The sequence below is a fragment of the Muntiacus reevesi genome, chromosome 3, assembly GCF_963930625.1.
Source record: "Muntiacus reevesi chromosome 3, mMunRee1.1, whole genome shotgun sequence".
NCBI classification, from domain to species: Eukaryota; Metazoa; Chordata; class Mammalia; order Artiodactyla; family Cervidae; genus Muntiacus; species Muntiacus reevesi.
Window position 1 is genome coordinate 119,758,833 of NC_089251.1, and position 16,139 is coordinate 119,774,971.

The 16,139-nt window shown below is 41.5% G+C and overlaps 1 protein-coding gene across 1 annotated transcript in view; it reads left to right on the forward strand.

The window, feature by feature from the left end:
• The window catches only part of DNER (delta/notch like EGF repeat containing), a 384,143-nt gene that overhangs the window by 261,711 nt on the left and 106,293 nt on the right, over positions 1-16,139 (forward strand). The window contains exon 9 of the mRNA XM_065928909.1: positions 1,940-2,053. Within this exon, the coding sequence (XP_065784981.1) occupies positions 1,940-2,053 (114 nt within the window). The remainder of the gene's footprint in view (positions 1-1,939; positions 2,054-16,139) is intronic.

Sequence of the window (16,139 nt, forward strand, 5' to 3'; positions counted from 1 at the left end):
GTTGCTCCTGTTTTTCTGTTCCTTTTTTTTTTTTGGCCAAGAGACATGTGAAATCTTAGCTTCCCAACCAGGGATCAAACCAGAAACTCCTGCATTAGAAGGCGAAGTCTTAAATGCTGGACCACCAAGGAAGTCCTCCCTAGACTGTTTTAAAACACATAAAGAAGAGTAGAATTGCAAACAAGGGCCTCCACGTTCACAGTCTGTAATTTAGACTAGTTTGGCAGGTCACTGAAGCTCAGGCAAATCATCTCTCTCCTAACCTCATTGATTTATTTTTGCAAATCTCAAATATGGTGCTAATGACACTCCTTCAAAACTAATAATTCAGAAAGACAAGTTTTTATATACTTTATGTACATCCTGGAAAGATCAAAATGTTACAGTATGATTATAATTTAGTAGGAAATATCTGTGCATAAATATTTCTGATAGGAATCTCTCCAAAATATTAATAATTATGTCACTCAAATAACATGACTGAGGATAACTTTTTTCTTTTTCTATTTCAAATTTTGTATTTTCCAAATTTTCTTTCATAATCATTTTCTACTTTAAGCTAAAAAACATAATTGCATGTTTTTTTCTTAAACTTGCCTTTCCGGAGGGCTTTGTTTTCAAAGTTAACAAAATATTTGGAATTTTTTTAAGGCTTCTTGGCTGCATGGGTATTCGAGTAGATTCAGGTCCTTATTTTTCTCATCACGTATGTGGTTATGTTCTTATCTGATAAAATCACCATTGCTTTACAGAAAAAATTTACTGAGTTGGGTTTGTGCTTCAAATTAGAATTAAGGTGAATATAGAAATGTGGTTAAAATTATGTGTCTCAACCTGCTTAGCTTTAAAATGAAGGGCTAGGGGTTGAATTGAACACTGATGGTCTTCTAGCAGTAAAATATTACAAATTAAAAAAATTTAATACCTACCTAGCAATTTTCCTAATGGTGTTTTTAAAAATAGGTAGTGAGATGACCATGGGAAAGTGGCTGTCATCTCAGTGGTCAAGCAAGAGGGGGTGGGAAGGAGAGGGTGGGGTGTATGGAGAAAGTAGCATGGAAGCATACGCACAACCATATGTGAAATAGACAGCCAATGGGAATTTGCGGTGTGACTCCGGGAACTCACACCAGGGCTTGGCAACGACCTAGAGGGGTGGGATGGGGGGAGAGGTGGGAGGGAGGTTCAAGAGGGAGGGGACATATGTATACCTATGGTGATTCATGTTGATGTATGGCAGAAACCAATGCAACATTGTAAAGCGATTATCCTCCAGTTAAAAATTAAAAAATAAAGTTCTAAAAAGTCATATAAAAAGACATTATAGAGTCTGTTTTTCCTTAGGTCAGAAGAAAGGGATGGGGTGTTCAGTCTCAGCTTCTGAAGATTCTAATATTTCAAAATAAAATGCAGAGCTAACGATGAAAAAAAGTATTTGCAATAAAGAGTTTTGTAAAGCAAATGACTTTTGAACTATGTTTCTGAGAGATGGAGGCATAGAGAATGGACATTTGGACATGAGGGGATGGGAAGGGTGGGATGAATTGGGAGATTAGGATTGACATATATACACCAGCATGTGTAAAATAGTGGAATAGAGGAAACCTGCTTTATAGCACAGGGAGCTCAGCTCAGTGATGACCTAGATGGGTGGGATGGGAGAGGTGGGAGTGAGATCCAAGAGGCAGGGATATATATATAGCTGATTCACAGTGTCATATGGCAGAAACTAATACAACAATGGAAAGCAATTATTCTTAAGTAAGAAATAAAACACTCTGTTTCTTGTTGCAAAACCCAATTAAACCAAGAAGTGCCTGGGAGACTAGTGTAAGGTTGCTGCCTTGGTTGGATAGGTACCAGTTAACTCCATCAACTTGTGGGATGTCCTGGTTTTGGGGACAAAGTACTTTATACATGTCTATCTTGTTTTCTTCAGGTTATACTGGAGAGCTCTGCCAATCCAAGATTGACTACTGTATGCTAGATCCATGTAGAAATGGAGCAACATGCATTTCTAATCTCAGTGGATTCACCTGCCAGTGTCTGGAAGGTCAGTATCAGTATCATTACAGGAATAACTTTCGTTTTCCATCTTAAATCCTAGATTAATTTGATGACCTTTGTACTTCAATTTTCTGAAAAACTCTACTCAAGAGAACTTCCTACTTTGTCCCATTTATAAAACAAGATATAAGATGGCCCCCGTTTTTTAAAGCTCTGTGCTAAAATAGCTTGGAAATTATGTCTTATTAGACATAATTATGTATTATTAGACATAATCTCAAAATTTCTGCAGTTTTCATTTACACATTGAAAATGAACAACTTGTAATAAAATGGAATTTCTGTATAGTGACAAATTTCACTTGATAAATCAGATTTCTATTTTTCAAATTATGCATTAGATTTTTGCTACCAATTTACATTAAAAAATTTTCACCATAAAGTTCACCTGTTTTTGTCTTTAAATCCACCTTATGACATCTTGGACATGTATAATCTCCTGGAAAGTCACATATTTAAGGCAATTTTTATTAATAAATAAACAGTCATACTGTTTCAGTTTCACCTGAAGAAGCAGACAGATAGTCCTAGTTATGGAGCTGGTGTTAAGGAACAATTTTGCACTTGGAGGAAGTTTTGTTTCCGTTTCTGCTTGGAGACATGTTATGGAAGGAATTACTTTAAACCTTTAATATGATAAGAATAAACATGATATTAAAGATGTTTTTCCCCCTAAAACCAGCATGTAAGCTCCTTATGCACAAAAGGGCCACTGACAATCACATAGAGTCAACTGACATCCTTTGCAGAGATTACATGTTGAATCCTCCTGAATAAGGAAACATCTTTGTACTCATTAACCTGAATTACCTCCTGGCTTAGAGGCTGGACTGGGACAGTGGTACGGATGGATGTTGATAAAAGACCACTAACTCCCAGGTAACCCCAGGGCTTGTGGTGGCCAGGAGCTGCGCCCATGATCCGTGCTGCCTCGTATGCTTTACGCTTTCATATTCTGAAGCCCAAACAGTGACTCAGGAAGTGGATTCTTTGTCCTGGCTTCTGCTCCCCTGGGCAGGGACAGAAGCGGGTGGCTGTGGTCCTCCTGGCTATCCCCCAGCTGTGCGTGCTTATGATAGACATGGTTACCATGACAATGGACTTAGATACATGTGCTGGGTGGTCTCCACTCTTCACTCGAGTGCCTTAAGCAAATGGGAAAGCTGGAGAGGAGGATGACTGAGTCAGCACCAGTGGTCACTCATGTACAGAGCGCTGGGCAGTTTCTCAAAGCCTTGCCACACCTTGGTTGTAGGCTGGGCTTAGAGTCGAGGGAAGGTTTCAGGGTCAAAGGCTGATTGACTGCTGGCCAGTCACTAGTTTTCCTCCCCCACCCGATCGATCCTCCTTTTTCTTTCTTAAGTGACTGTGGGCCACAAGAACCCTGCTTCCCTCATAGGGCCATCTTGGGATCAAGTGGGATTTTGGGGAAAGATATTTGAAAACTTCACAGTGCTTTATTATCATAGTTTTTCTGCCAGAAGGTTCAGATTGGACCCCGGAGGCTCTGAGAGGTGGTGATTTGCACAAGGTCACACTGATAGTATGGATAAGGAAATAGCAACCCACCCCAGTACTCTTGCCTGGAAAATCCCATGGAGGAGCCTGGTAGGCTACAGTCCATGGGGTCACAAAGAGTCAGACACGACTGAGCGACTTCACTTCACTTCACACTGATAGTAAAGCCAGACTCTCAAGCCGCAGCCCAGGAATTCTGTGTTCACTTTTGTGCCGTTTCTCTAGCTGATAAAGGTTTGTTGAGCAAGTCCTAATACCAGGTACTGGACTGGGTGCTGGGCTGTAGGGTCAGCAAAGCTGAGATGGCCCCTCCAGCGATGTGGACACAAATAAGTCCCTAATTACAAGCCAGAATGTGTGACTTCAGGACGCATGAGGAGGACCTGCTTAGCCTCGGAGACCCAGGAGAGATGCCCACGTGTGGAGAGTGAGTGAGGAGGAGGAGGGCATAGTTGAGGGCATCCCCAAAGAGCAAAAGGAAAAGGGAAGAAAGTGGGTGAAAAGGGCTGAGTCCTCAGGGCTTTAGGACTTTGTGGGCATGAGTGGGGCATGTCATATTCAACCCAGAGGGGAGAGAGCAGAGCCTTAGGTCTGAAGCCTGTCTGCCTGTTGCTAACCAGTTCTATCCCTGGGCAAGTAAGAGTTCATACTTCTCTGTGTCTCAGAGAAAACTGTAAAATTGATACAGTGATAAACCTCACTTCTTAGGATCCATGAGGATGAAATGAGAAGATGCTTAGACAAGGTGCCTATTAGCACAGAGTGCCTGGCTAAGTGCTCAGTAAGTATTAGGCACTGTATCATGACTGTTTTCCTAATAATGATTACTATTAAACCATTGAAAAATGTAAACAGGGATTTGTAATTTTCCTTTTATACCAGTATGGAGTGTGGGTTGGAAAGAGACAAGTGTGGAAATAAAAGACTTGTGGAAGTTTGGGAAATCCATGTTGCCTGTTAAGAAGGGAAGGTGGAATCTGAAAAGGAGAGATGCTGATGATTTGGGAGAACTCTTGAGGGAAAACAGAAGGGTCTGGGGATGGATGGATATGAAAGTGGAGGAGGAGTGACGGGGAAGTTTGTAGCTTCTGTTACTTTACTGTTGGTCATGCCATTCATGGAGGAAAAAAAAAATCATGGAAGGGAAGTGTTCTATTTTAGACGTGTTGAGAGAGATGACAGCTGGGCAGGTGCTGTGAGTCTGGGAGTGAGCGGGGCCATCTGACCACGTCTCTACTCAGAGACCTTGGTCTATAGACTGTAATTTCAATCTGGGTGTTGATAGGCTTGTCTGGGGACCTTCTCCTTTATCCATTAGCCCATCAGTTCCTTCACTCTGTCTTGATAAAGTCCAGAGAAGAAGTGAATTGGAATGATTCAGATGAATTTCCCAGCAAGGTTTTGTATGAAGACTTTCATCCACACGTTTACCTTCACTGAAGACTGACCAGGGAAAGGGGCATCATTTATAAATCAGAAGGATTCATTGCCATGTTTTGAAGCCTCTCAGCAGCTGGCGCTTTAAAAGCAGCCCCTCCCATGGACCTGTTCCATGGTGGTTGTTGTAGGAATTATTTATAGAGCACTTTGCGCTTAAAAAACAGCCTGTGTCTGCAAGAGTTTTCCCCTATCAGTCACGCTGTGAGAACAAGTTTGAAAGAGTTTCAAGTCCACACAATGTTCTGAGGTTTGGAGCCAGCACTTGACCCTTGACTGCCAGCTTTTTTTCTCCCCAGTGATTAACATTTTGGCATGTTAGCATTGTATATATGCATTTATGTATCTAGTTTGTTGTTTTTGTAAAGTAATTTGAAAGTAAATTATAGGCATCATCACACTTTATCCCTAAATAAATGAGTTTGTGTTTTCTGAGAATAAGAACATTCTTCTTGATAGCTACGATACCATGCCAAAGAAGATTAGTAATTATTTTCTAGTATTATTTGCTATCTGCCCTGTTTTAACTTGCTTCTTTGGATATATGTGTTGGTTCTGTCTGCCTCGCTTGCCTGTGATATTCTTTGTGGGTGGGAAGTGTGGTTTATTCATTGCTCTTCCACCAACTCCCAGTATCCTATCACAGAGCTTTTAGTGCTTTTTTTTTTAATGCTAGTAGGAAGTTAATAAATATTTGTTAGATAAATTAATGATAAAAGTCAGCAAATTGCTTCCATGTCGTAACTATTGAATTGGGAAATTGGGATTGACATATATATGTGTGTGTGTGTATACTGTTAGGTATAAAGTGGATAACTAATAAGAACATACTATATAGCACAGGGCAAAAAAAGAAGGTACAATCTATTTGTAGGACATATATTAAGTTAACCTTAAAAATGCATTCTAATATACGTTAGATAGAAATACTGTTTGGTTCCACTTATACAAAGTACCAAGAGTTGTCAAATTCAGAGAGTCAGAAAGTACTTTGGTAGATGCAGGGGCAGGCAGGGAAATTCAGAGTTTCAGTCTAGGAAGGTAAAGCATTTGGAGACGGATGAGGATGAAAGTTGTACGATAATGTGAATGAACTCAGTGCCACTGGACTGTTCAGTTTGTTGTTCGGTCCCTAAGTTGTGTCCAGCTCTCTGCAACCCCCTGGACTGCATATGCCAGACTTCCCTGTCCTTCACTGTCTCCTGGAGTTTGCTCAAACACATGTCCATTGATGGGTGATGACATCCAGCCATCTCATTCTCTGTCACCGCTTTCTCCTCCTTCCCTCAATCTTTCCCAGCATCAGAGTCCTTTCCAGTGAGCTGGCTCTTCTCATCAGGTGGCCAAAGTATTGGAGCTTCAGTTTCAACATCAGCCCTTCCAATGAATATTCAGGGTTGATTTCCTCCTGGATTGATTGGTTGGATCTCCTTGCAGTCCAAGGCACTCTCAAGAGTCTTTTCCAACACCACAGTTCAAAAGCATAAATTCTTCAGTCCTCAGTCTTCTTTATGGTACAGCTCTTGCATCCGTATATGACTACTAGAAAAACCATAGCTTCAACTCTATAGACCTTTGTTGGCAAAGTAATGTCTCTGCTTTTTAATATGCTCTCTAGGTTTGTCATAGCTTTTCTTCTTAGGAACAAGTGTCTTTTAATTTCATGCCTGCAGTCACCATCCACAGTGATTTTGGAGCCCCAAGAAAAAGAAGTCTGTCCCTGTTTCCATTTTTCCTCTATCTATTTGTCATGAAGTAATGGGATCAGACCCCATGATCTTAGTTTTTTGACTGTTGAGTTTTAAGCCAGCTTTTTCACTCTCCTCTTTCACCTGCATTAAGAGGCTCTTTAGTTCCTCTTTGCTTTCTGCCATTAGGGTGATATCATCGGTGTATCTGAGGTTGTTAATTCTGCCGGCAATCTTGATTCCAGCTTGTGATTTATTCAGCCTGGCATTTCACATGATGTGCTTTGCATATAGGTCATATACGTAGGGTGGCAATATACAGCCTTGATGTACTTCTTTTCCAGTTTTGAACCAGTCCATTGTTCCATGTTCAGTTCTAACTGTACAGTTAAATATGGTTAAAATAGCATGCTTTATATTATGTGACTTTTACCACAATTAAAAAAAAGCATTAAAAAAGTCAACATTTAGCTATCACTCACTACATTTAATAACTTATTTGATCCTCACAATAATCCTATGAAGGAAATACTATCGATATTTCCATTGAACAGATTGAGAAGCTGAAACACAAGAGGGTTGAATAACTTGCCTGAGATCACACAATTAGAAATTTAAACCCAGGCAACTTGGCACTAGCATTCTTAACCCTTGGCCTATACCATCTCTGAATATATTCTTCAAAGTGAATTTTATTTTGTTTATTTTAAAATATGGTCTTTATTTTAAACTATGATCTTTATTTTAAAATGTGATCTTTAAAATAAATAAAATATGGTTTGTTCTAAAATATGGTCTTTATTTGACCAAGTCATGAGTCAAATAAATTCAAAGTTTGTTGGGTTTTCAAACTTCTAAAAGTCTCTGCTAAAAATTCTTAAGCATGGGAAAAAAGTAGAATTCCCCCCCCCACCCCTTTTTTTGTTAAGTACAGTGAAATCCTTTTATGACAGTCCTGGCCCATCCAGAAGGCTGTTAAACCTGGTTTTCCCTCTGGACAGTGCTTTCAACACTGCTCCGTCACATCCTTGCTCTTCTCTGTCGCTTTCATCTCCATCCTATTTCCTTCAAGGATCCTTTTCCATCTGATCTGGACTGAGTCCTTAGAGGTTGAATTACTTCCTGGATACTCATCACTTTGACTTTTGTCTTCTTTTTAACCTCTCTCCCAAAGTTCAAGGTTGTGGAGGCCTGAGAGATAGTTTGTGCTGTAATTATCACATGAGCTCACCTTCCAGAAGGTATCTGCTCTTCTCCTATTTTTATGCTTCCATCAACGAGCCCTACCTTTTTTTTTTTTTTTTTTTTTTTTGAATTTCAACTTAATATTCATTAGGTCCCTACTTGAAAAGTGCAGTTTCAGATTCTGGTTCAAGTAGGGGTGATAAGAAACAAAAGTAAACTTGTCACGAGTGCTTTCTTATGTTCAGTTCAGTCGCTCATTTGTGTCCGACTCTTTGTGACCCCACAGACTGCAGCACACCAGGCCTCCCTTTCCATCACCAACTCCTGAAGCTTGCTCAAACTCATGTGTATCGAGTCAGTGATGTCATCCAACCGTCTCATCCTCTGTCGTCCCCTTCTCCTCCTGCCTTCAATCTTTCCCAGCATCAATATCTTTTCCAATGAGTCTGTTCTTCCCACCGGGTGACCAAAGGATTGGAGCTTCAGCCTCGGCATCAGTCCTTCCAATGAATATTCAGGACTGATTTCCTTTAGAATTGACTAGTTTGACTTATTGAGCAATAACAAAGATAAATAATTGGGAGCTGATTTTATTGCCTCTGAATATACTCTTCACATCAGTTTTGTCTTTATGTTTGGTTTACTACTTTGAGGCCCTTAACTTTTGAAATAAATGCATCTTAAATCTGAGGAGCTTTAATTATAGATACTTATCATCACTGCCTATTGGTGTTTAAATATGTATGTTTAAATATGTGAGCATATTTAATACACAAATAAGTACAATCTGTATATTACTGCCTAGTCATCATCTTTGCTTCTGCATCTCCTTTAAAATTGTTTTCCCCCGGGAATTTGAAGTAGAATAAAGAATAAAAAGAAATGAGTAGTGATGAGAACATTCAGTAGTGAAGCACATTTGTCAGTCCTGCCTGTGTGACCGTTTGCGTCTTGCTGGCGTGCCTCCTAGAACCTGAGGACCTTCCTGGCATCCAACTGTTAGAGAAGACAGATGCTAATCAGAGATGACGTGAGAATATGGGGCTTCATGACTACTTTGAGACAATAGTTCATCCAATGTATTTAGCAGACATTCAGTTCAGTTCTTTACTGCAAAGGTATTTCCTGGTGTGATGCCCTTGGCTAGGATTAAGACAAGTAGAATTTGCATGAACTGCTCTTGCACTACGATTATGAAGGCAAGTATTTCCACCAGGAAGAGAACTTACATGTCAGTCCTCTCACTTTTAGGATGCCAGGTAGGATCCATTATCAGACATGCAGATCTTCTTTTTTTTTTTTTTAAACATGCATATCTTTAAACATTAAAAAAAAATTTTATCCAAGTATAACTGATTTACAATGTTGTATTATTTTCTGCTGTCCAGCAAAGTGGATCAGTTATACATGTATATGAAAGTGAAAGTTGCTCAGTCATGTCCAACTCTTTGTGACCCCATCAACTGTAGCCCATCAGGCTCCTTTGTCCATGGAATTCTCCAGGCAAGAATACTGGAGTGGGTTGCCATGCCCTTCTCCAGGGATCTTCCCAACCCAGGGATCGAACTCAGGTCTCCTGCTTTGCAGGCAGATTTTTTACTGTTTGAACTACATGGGAATCCCAATACATGTATATGCTAAGTGCTAATTTGCTTCAGTGGTGTCCGACTCTTTGCAGCCCCATGGACCATAGCCCACCAGGCTCCTCTGTCCATGGGACATCACAGGCAAGAATACTAGAGTGGGTTGCTATGCCCTCCTCTAGGCGATCTTTCCAACTCAGGGGGTCGAACCCATGTCTCTTACATCTCCTGCATTGCAGGGGGATTCTTTACTGCTGTGCCACCAGGGAAGCCTATATATCTATATATACACACATTATTTTTATATTCCTTTCCATTATGATTTATCATAGGATATTGAATATAATTTCCTGTGTTATGCAGTAAGATCTCGTTGTTGATCCATTTTATATAGTAACTTGTATCTGCTAACCCCAAACTCCCAATCCACCCCTTCCCTACCCTCCCTTCCCCTTGGCAACCGCATGTCTGTTCTCTATGTCTCTGAGTCTGTTTTTGTTTCATAGATAAGCTCATCTGTATCATATTCTATTTAAAAAATTATTTGTTTATTTATTTGGCTCCACCACATCTTAGTTGCAGTGTGCAGCATCTAGTTTCCTGACTAGGCATCAAATCCAGGCCCTCTGCATTGGGAGCATGGAGATTCTGCATATAAGTGATATCACATGGTATTCGTTTTTCTCTTTCTGACTTACTTCACTTAATATGATAAACTCTAGGTCCACCCAGGTTGCTGCTGCTGCTGCTAAGTCGCTTCAGTCGTGTCCGACTCTGTGCGACCCCATAGATGGCAGCCCACCAGGCTCCCCCATCCCTGGGATTCTCCAGGCAAGAATACTGGAGTGGGTTGCCATTTCCTTCTCCAATGCATGCATGCATGCTAAGTCACTTCAGTAGTGTCTGACTCTATGCGACCCTATGGACAGCAGCCCACCAGACTCCTCTGTCCACAGGATTTTCCAGGCAAGAATACTGGAGTGGGTTGCCAGCTGCAAATGGCATCATTTCATTCTTTTTTTATGGCAGAGTAGTATTCCATGGTATATATGTACCACATCTTCTTTTTCCATTCATATATCGATGAACATTTAGGTTACTTCCATGTCTTAGCTATTGTAAGTAGTACTTCAGTGAACATAGAGGTATATATATCTTTTTGAATTATAGTTTTGTCTGGATATATGCCCAGGAGTGGGATTGCTGGTTGTTCTTGTTTTAGTTAAGTCCTACCCAACTCTTCAACCCCATGGACTGTAGCCCGCCAGGTTCCTCTGTCCATGGATTCTCCAGGCAAGACAACTGTTCATGGGTTGCCATGTCCTTCTCTAGGGGATCTTCATGACCCAGGAATCAAACCAGAGTCTACTGCATTGGCAGGTGGGTTCTGTACCACTGAGCCACCAGGGGAAGCTCACCTGTTTGTCTAGTCTACCCCTAAAACCAGGTTTATTGTAGACTCACACAAGTCTTTCGAGACCAAACGTTCTGTCAAAACTTGTCCAAAATTCATTGTAGTTTTAATTTGCATTTAAATTTGAGATGTTGAGCATCTTTTCATGTGGCCATCTGTACAGATATGCAGATCATATAACATGGAAGCTCCATCGCCAAGTGTGGACAGCTGGTGCCTTTGGTGGTGTGGAAATCAGGGGACCTGAATCTGGGCCTGAAGAGGAACGGGAAAGTGGCGTAGTTATGAATGTGGGTTTTTCAGGTCACACTGCTTGGGTTTGAAGTCTGGACCCACTTCTTTTATAGATTTTTGGGCTCATTTTCCTCATTTAGGAAAGGAGAATAATACTTGTAATTCCTTTACCAGTTAAAGAAAAGAAAAAGCCCCAAAGCCCTTAGCACTGTGCTTAACACTCAGTAAGTGCTGAACGAATGTCTGATGATGGTGATGATGAATGGTGGGGGTGGTGGGAATGTAGTCATATCACCTTGGGAGAGTCATTTCATTTTTATCTCTTCCAGCCATGCTTCCTTGTTGTAAAAGAGCTCACTATTACCTTTAAGGGTCCCTACTCCTAAGACTTTGATTCGATATATCAGTTTAAGAACCCCTTGCTCAGTCAATAAATCCATTTTTTTGTTTCAAGTGATGTTTATACCGAGAAGTTTCATAACCTCTAAGCGACTCTAAGGAAAGCTTGAGTCTAAAACCTAATGTCAGCCCAAAGGCCCCTGTAGGTTAAACCCCACTGCAACACCCTCCAAGGGTTTATCCAAACTATTTTTGTTTTTCTACATTTTATAGCTTTGAGGCATCTAGCCATATAAATCCTTTTGTCCAACTCAAATATCAGGGTAATGCCTTTCATCTTAAACTGATTTATAGGCAATAGCCACACATGTCATAAAATTTATCTTCGAGATAGTGTGTATTGTTCAGAAACTGGGCATGTTACCCCATCAGGATTTAGAACTTATATATTAATAGTCCTGGGATTTGGTTGTTTTCCCCAGGATCCTGGTATGTATGCTGTGGTGAAAGTACTCTCTTAGGATCATATGAAACTGCATGTATTTGTTTAAGAAACGTGCAACATGTCCTCATAAAAGCCCCAAATAAAATACTGCTCTTATTCTTTTAAAATCTGGCATTATCCCTAAATCACCACTTCATTGGGGAATTGTAACAGCTGAGATCCTTGGAGTTCCAAGTGGTATATGGTTTCATCTTTTGGAAACAAAGCAGGGTATTAAGACTTATTAAGTGTGAGTAAAAATGTTATTTCTATGTTTGGTGCATGCTGATTAATTTTTGATTTGGGGTCAAGTTCATATTTCTTTTTTTTTTTTTAAGTTCATATTTCTTTTTTGTTCTCTTCTTCCCACATGACACAGTTTCTCTGAGATTGTCCCAAAACACTGCAAAGACTGTTGCTTGCTTGCTTCTCCCAGCTGTACTCACTTTAGTGAGTGGTGGAGCCTGTCCCTCACCTTTATTTCTCTTAATATTTCCCTTTGGGAGCCATCGTGATACTCGGCTTAGTGCTGGCAGATGGGGGTTGAAAGTGACAGTGTGATGAGTGAATGAGGAGATTAATAATAACCTGGTGCTTTTCTTTTGAAAAAGAGGAAGGATATACCTAGAGAGGTCACCACAAATTCTGATTTCTTAAGGTGTGTGTCCAGTCAAGCACATGAAGATTATTTACCATTATTGCAGGCAAACACCTTGAACTTCAGCTCTTTCTCTCTTGTGGCTGCATTGTAATCACATGGCATCATCAGTATCAGTAACACTCGTGATGGTGTCTGCCACTTGTGGAGTGCCTACTGCATGTTAAAGCACTGTGTTGGCACTTGAACTTGTTCTTCAACAAAACACAGCAGCGGGGGCCAAGCAGCCTTGCTGCTTGAGTTTTATTTTATTTTATTTTTTTCGCTTGAGTTTTAATCTGTTTGATCACTTTAGCACTTAGTGACTTTGGGCAAGTAAACTGAAATTCCCTATGCCTCTCTCTGCAAATAGTTTCATCAGTACCATTTTTCTAGATTTCACATATGTACACTAGTATACGATATTTGTTTTTCTCTTTCTGACTCACTTCCCTCAGTATGACAGTCTCTAGGTTCATTCATGTCACTGCAGATGACATATATACACTGCCATGTGTAAGACAGATGGCTGTTGGGAAGCTGATGGAGAGTACATGGCTCAGCTTGGTGCTGTGATGACCTCGTGTGATGGGATGGTAAGGGTGGGCGGTGGGAGGGAGGCTCAAGAGGGAAAGGATTATATGTGTACATAGAGTTGGTTCCCATTGTTGTAGGCAGAAACTAACACAGCGTTGTAAAGCAATTACACTCCAATAAAAAATTTCCCTGTACTTCATTTTTTTGCATCTCTAGAGTAAGGGTGGTGGTATTAATGATATCTACCCAATGAGTTGTTATGGGCTTCCCTTGTGACTCAGCTGGTAAAGAATCCACCTGCAATGCAGGAGACCTGGGTTCGATCCCTGGGTTGGGAGGATCCCCTAGAGAAGGAAAAGGCTACCCACCCCAGTATCCTGGCCTAGAGAATTCCTTGAACTGTATAGTCCATGGGGGCCGCAAAGAGTTGGATGCAACTGAGTGACTTTCACTTCACAGTGAGTTGTTACAAGAACTACATTAGTACACAGTGCATGTAAAAATGCTAGTCACTCAATTGTGTCTGACTTTTTGTGACCCCGTGGACCATAGCCCTCCAGGCTCCTCTGTCCATGGGATTCTCCAGGCAAGAACATTGGTGTGGGTGACCTTTCCCTTCTCCAGGGGATCTTCCTGACCCAGGGATCGAACCCAGGTCTTCTGCATCGCAGGTGGATTCTTTTCTGTCTGAGCCACCAGAGAAGGCCTATACAGTGCATAGGAAGTGCCTAGTATACAGTAAGTGATTAATATAAAGGCCACTGTGTATTCCCCACAGCCGCTGTACAAGGTGGATTCTGAGGCTCTAAGTCTTGGTGGATCCAGATTTCAAGCCCAGCTTTGTCTGGTTCTAGAGTCCATGTTCTCTCTGCTGCACCAAGCTCCTTCTCTGGTCAAGTTTCAGCTTGTGTGACAGCTGCTTGGGTGCAGCTCTGCTTTTTCTCCTGGGACTCCCAACTTCTTCATGGCAGTGATGCTGAACTTCTTTGTATCCCTGGAGTACCTGTGAGCCATGTTGAATTCGTGAATGAATAAACAGCTGGACACAGTGGCAACAGTATCATTGCATGTGGGAGGAAACTATAGCCAAGATGGATTAACCAGTGTTCACTAATGTAACCAGGCGACTCTTACTGGTTAGGTCCATTGCAAGCTCAGTAATAGCAGCAGTGAGGCAGGGAATTGAATCTCAACCTTTGGCTTTCAGTGCTCCATTAGTGTATGGTTTAGGGGTCACCTAGAGACGTGGGCAGAGTTCAGATGCAGAACTTGGGGACACTCTTCTCTAGCTGTCTTCTTTCCCAGAACCCTTTTCACTCCTCATGGGGTGCCTGTCCTGGACTCCTTCCCCTTGTTCCTTTGAAATTAATTAATTAGCTAATTAATTAAATTAGCTTCACCAGGGTCTTCCTTGCTGCACATGGGCTTTCTCTAGTTGCGGTGATCGGGGGCTACTCTTGGTTATGGTGCATGGGCTTCTCATCGCGGTGGCTCTGGGGCCTAGAGTGTGCAGGCTTTGGGAGTCGCGGTTCCAGGGTTCTAGAGCATAGGTTCAGTAGTTGTGTCTCATGAGGTTGGTTAGTTTTTCCGTGGCATGCAGGATCTTCCGGGACCAGGGATTGAACCTGTGTCCCCTGCACTGGTAGCTGGATGCTTAACCACTAGACCATCAGGGAAATCCTGATGCTAGTGTCTTGGTCTCTCTGGGCCATAGGCCCAGTTAAGGAGGCCTGCAGGGTGGGGCTTCCTAAACCTGAACTTCAGCCCATGCTGACTATATTTCGACTCTTCTCTACAACCTGCCTGCTTTTGTTCTTTTTCAGAACCATGAAGTAATGCTAGGGTGTTTTGGTCTGAAATTCAGTTATTTGTGGACCAATCTGTTTGTTCTTGGGTTTGGGCTCAGATGGTAAATAATCTGCCTCCAATGCAGGAGACCTGGTTTCGATCCCTCAGTGGGGAAGATCCCCTGCAGAAGGGAATGGCTACCCACTTCAGTATTCTTGCCTGGAGAATTCCACAGAGGAGCCTGGCGGGCTATAGTCTATTGGATCATGAAGAGTCAGACTCGACTGAGTGACTAACACTTTCCCTTTCTGCTTGTTCAAAGCTTACTTTCTCACATCAGAAGCAGAATGTCCATACAGTTGTTCTTAAGAGCAACAAAGATCCTTTCCAATAAAAAACAAATAATTTAAGAATAAATGGAATTTTCATTTTTTTCCTACAACAGATTTTATCTCCTTCAATGTACCCCTTTCTAGATTGTAACCAACCGTTGGAGGAGGTTAGAGGGAAATTTTTGTCTCACTTGGATCACATACCATGTGTCACAGTCTCGGGTCTGATTCTGAACTGTTCAGATCTAGACTCTGACTCCTACCAGCCTCTTACAGTGGAGCTCATAGGGAGACCCAGGTCTGAAACACACTGAACACATAAAACTGGGGAAGTAAAAGTGCTTGTTCACAACCTGGTCAAAGTCTGTCTTTGGTTCAATAAACTTTTCCTCAGCTGTTTTCCCAATCTAGTTCTGCTCTCATGTATTATATTGAGAACAGGCGTCTGAAGACAGATACTTAAGCTTCTGCTTACATAATATGGGCTTCCCTTGTGGCTCAGCTGGTAAAGAATCCACCTGCAATGTGGGAGACCTGGGTTCGATCCCTGGGTTGGGAAGATCCCTTGGAGAAGGGAAAGGCTACCCACTCCAGTATCCTGGCCTGGAGAATTCCATGGACTGTATATCCCATGGGGTCGCAAAGAGTCAGACACAACTGAGTGACTTTCACTTACATAATATAGCCCTCTTCTGTAGGCATTTTCCCACTGCTCTTCTTTTCAATTGACCCAAGTATATTTAGTTATAATTTCTAGGAAGAATTTGCTGTTTTCAGAGTCCCATCCTCATTTTCAGTTCCTAACTAGTCTGTACTTAGCAACACTTCTGGTCACTGTGAGCCAGAACCTTTCCCTAGGATGACCTGACTCACCACTGGCCACTGCCACTGCGTTCA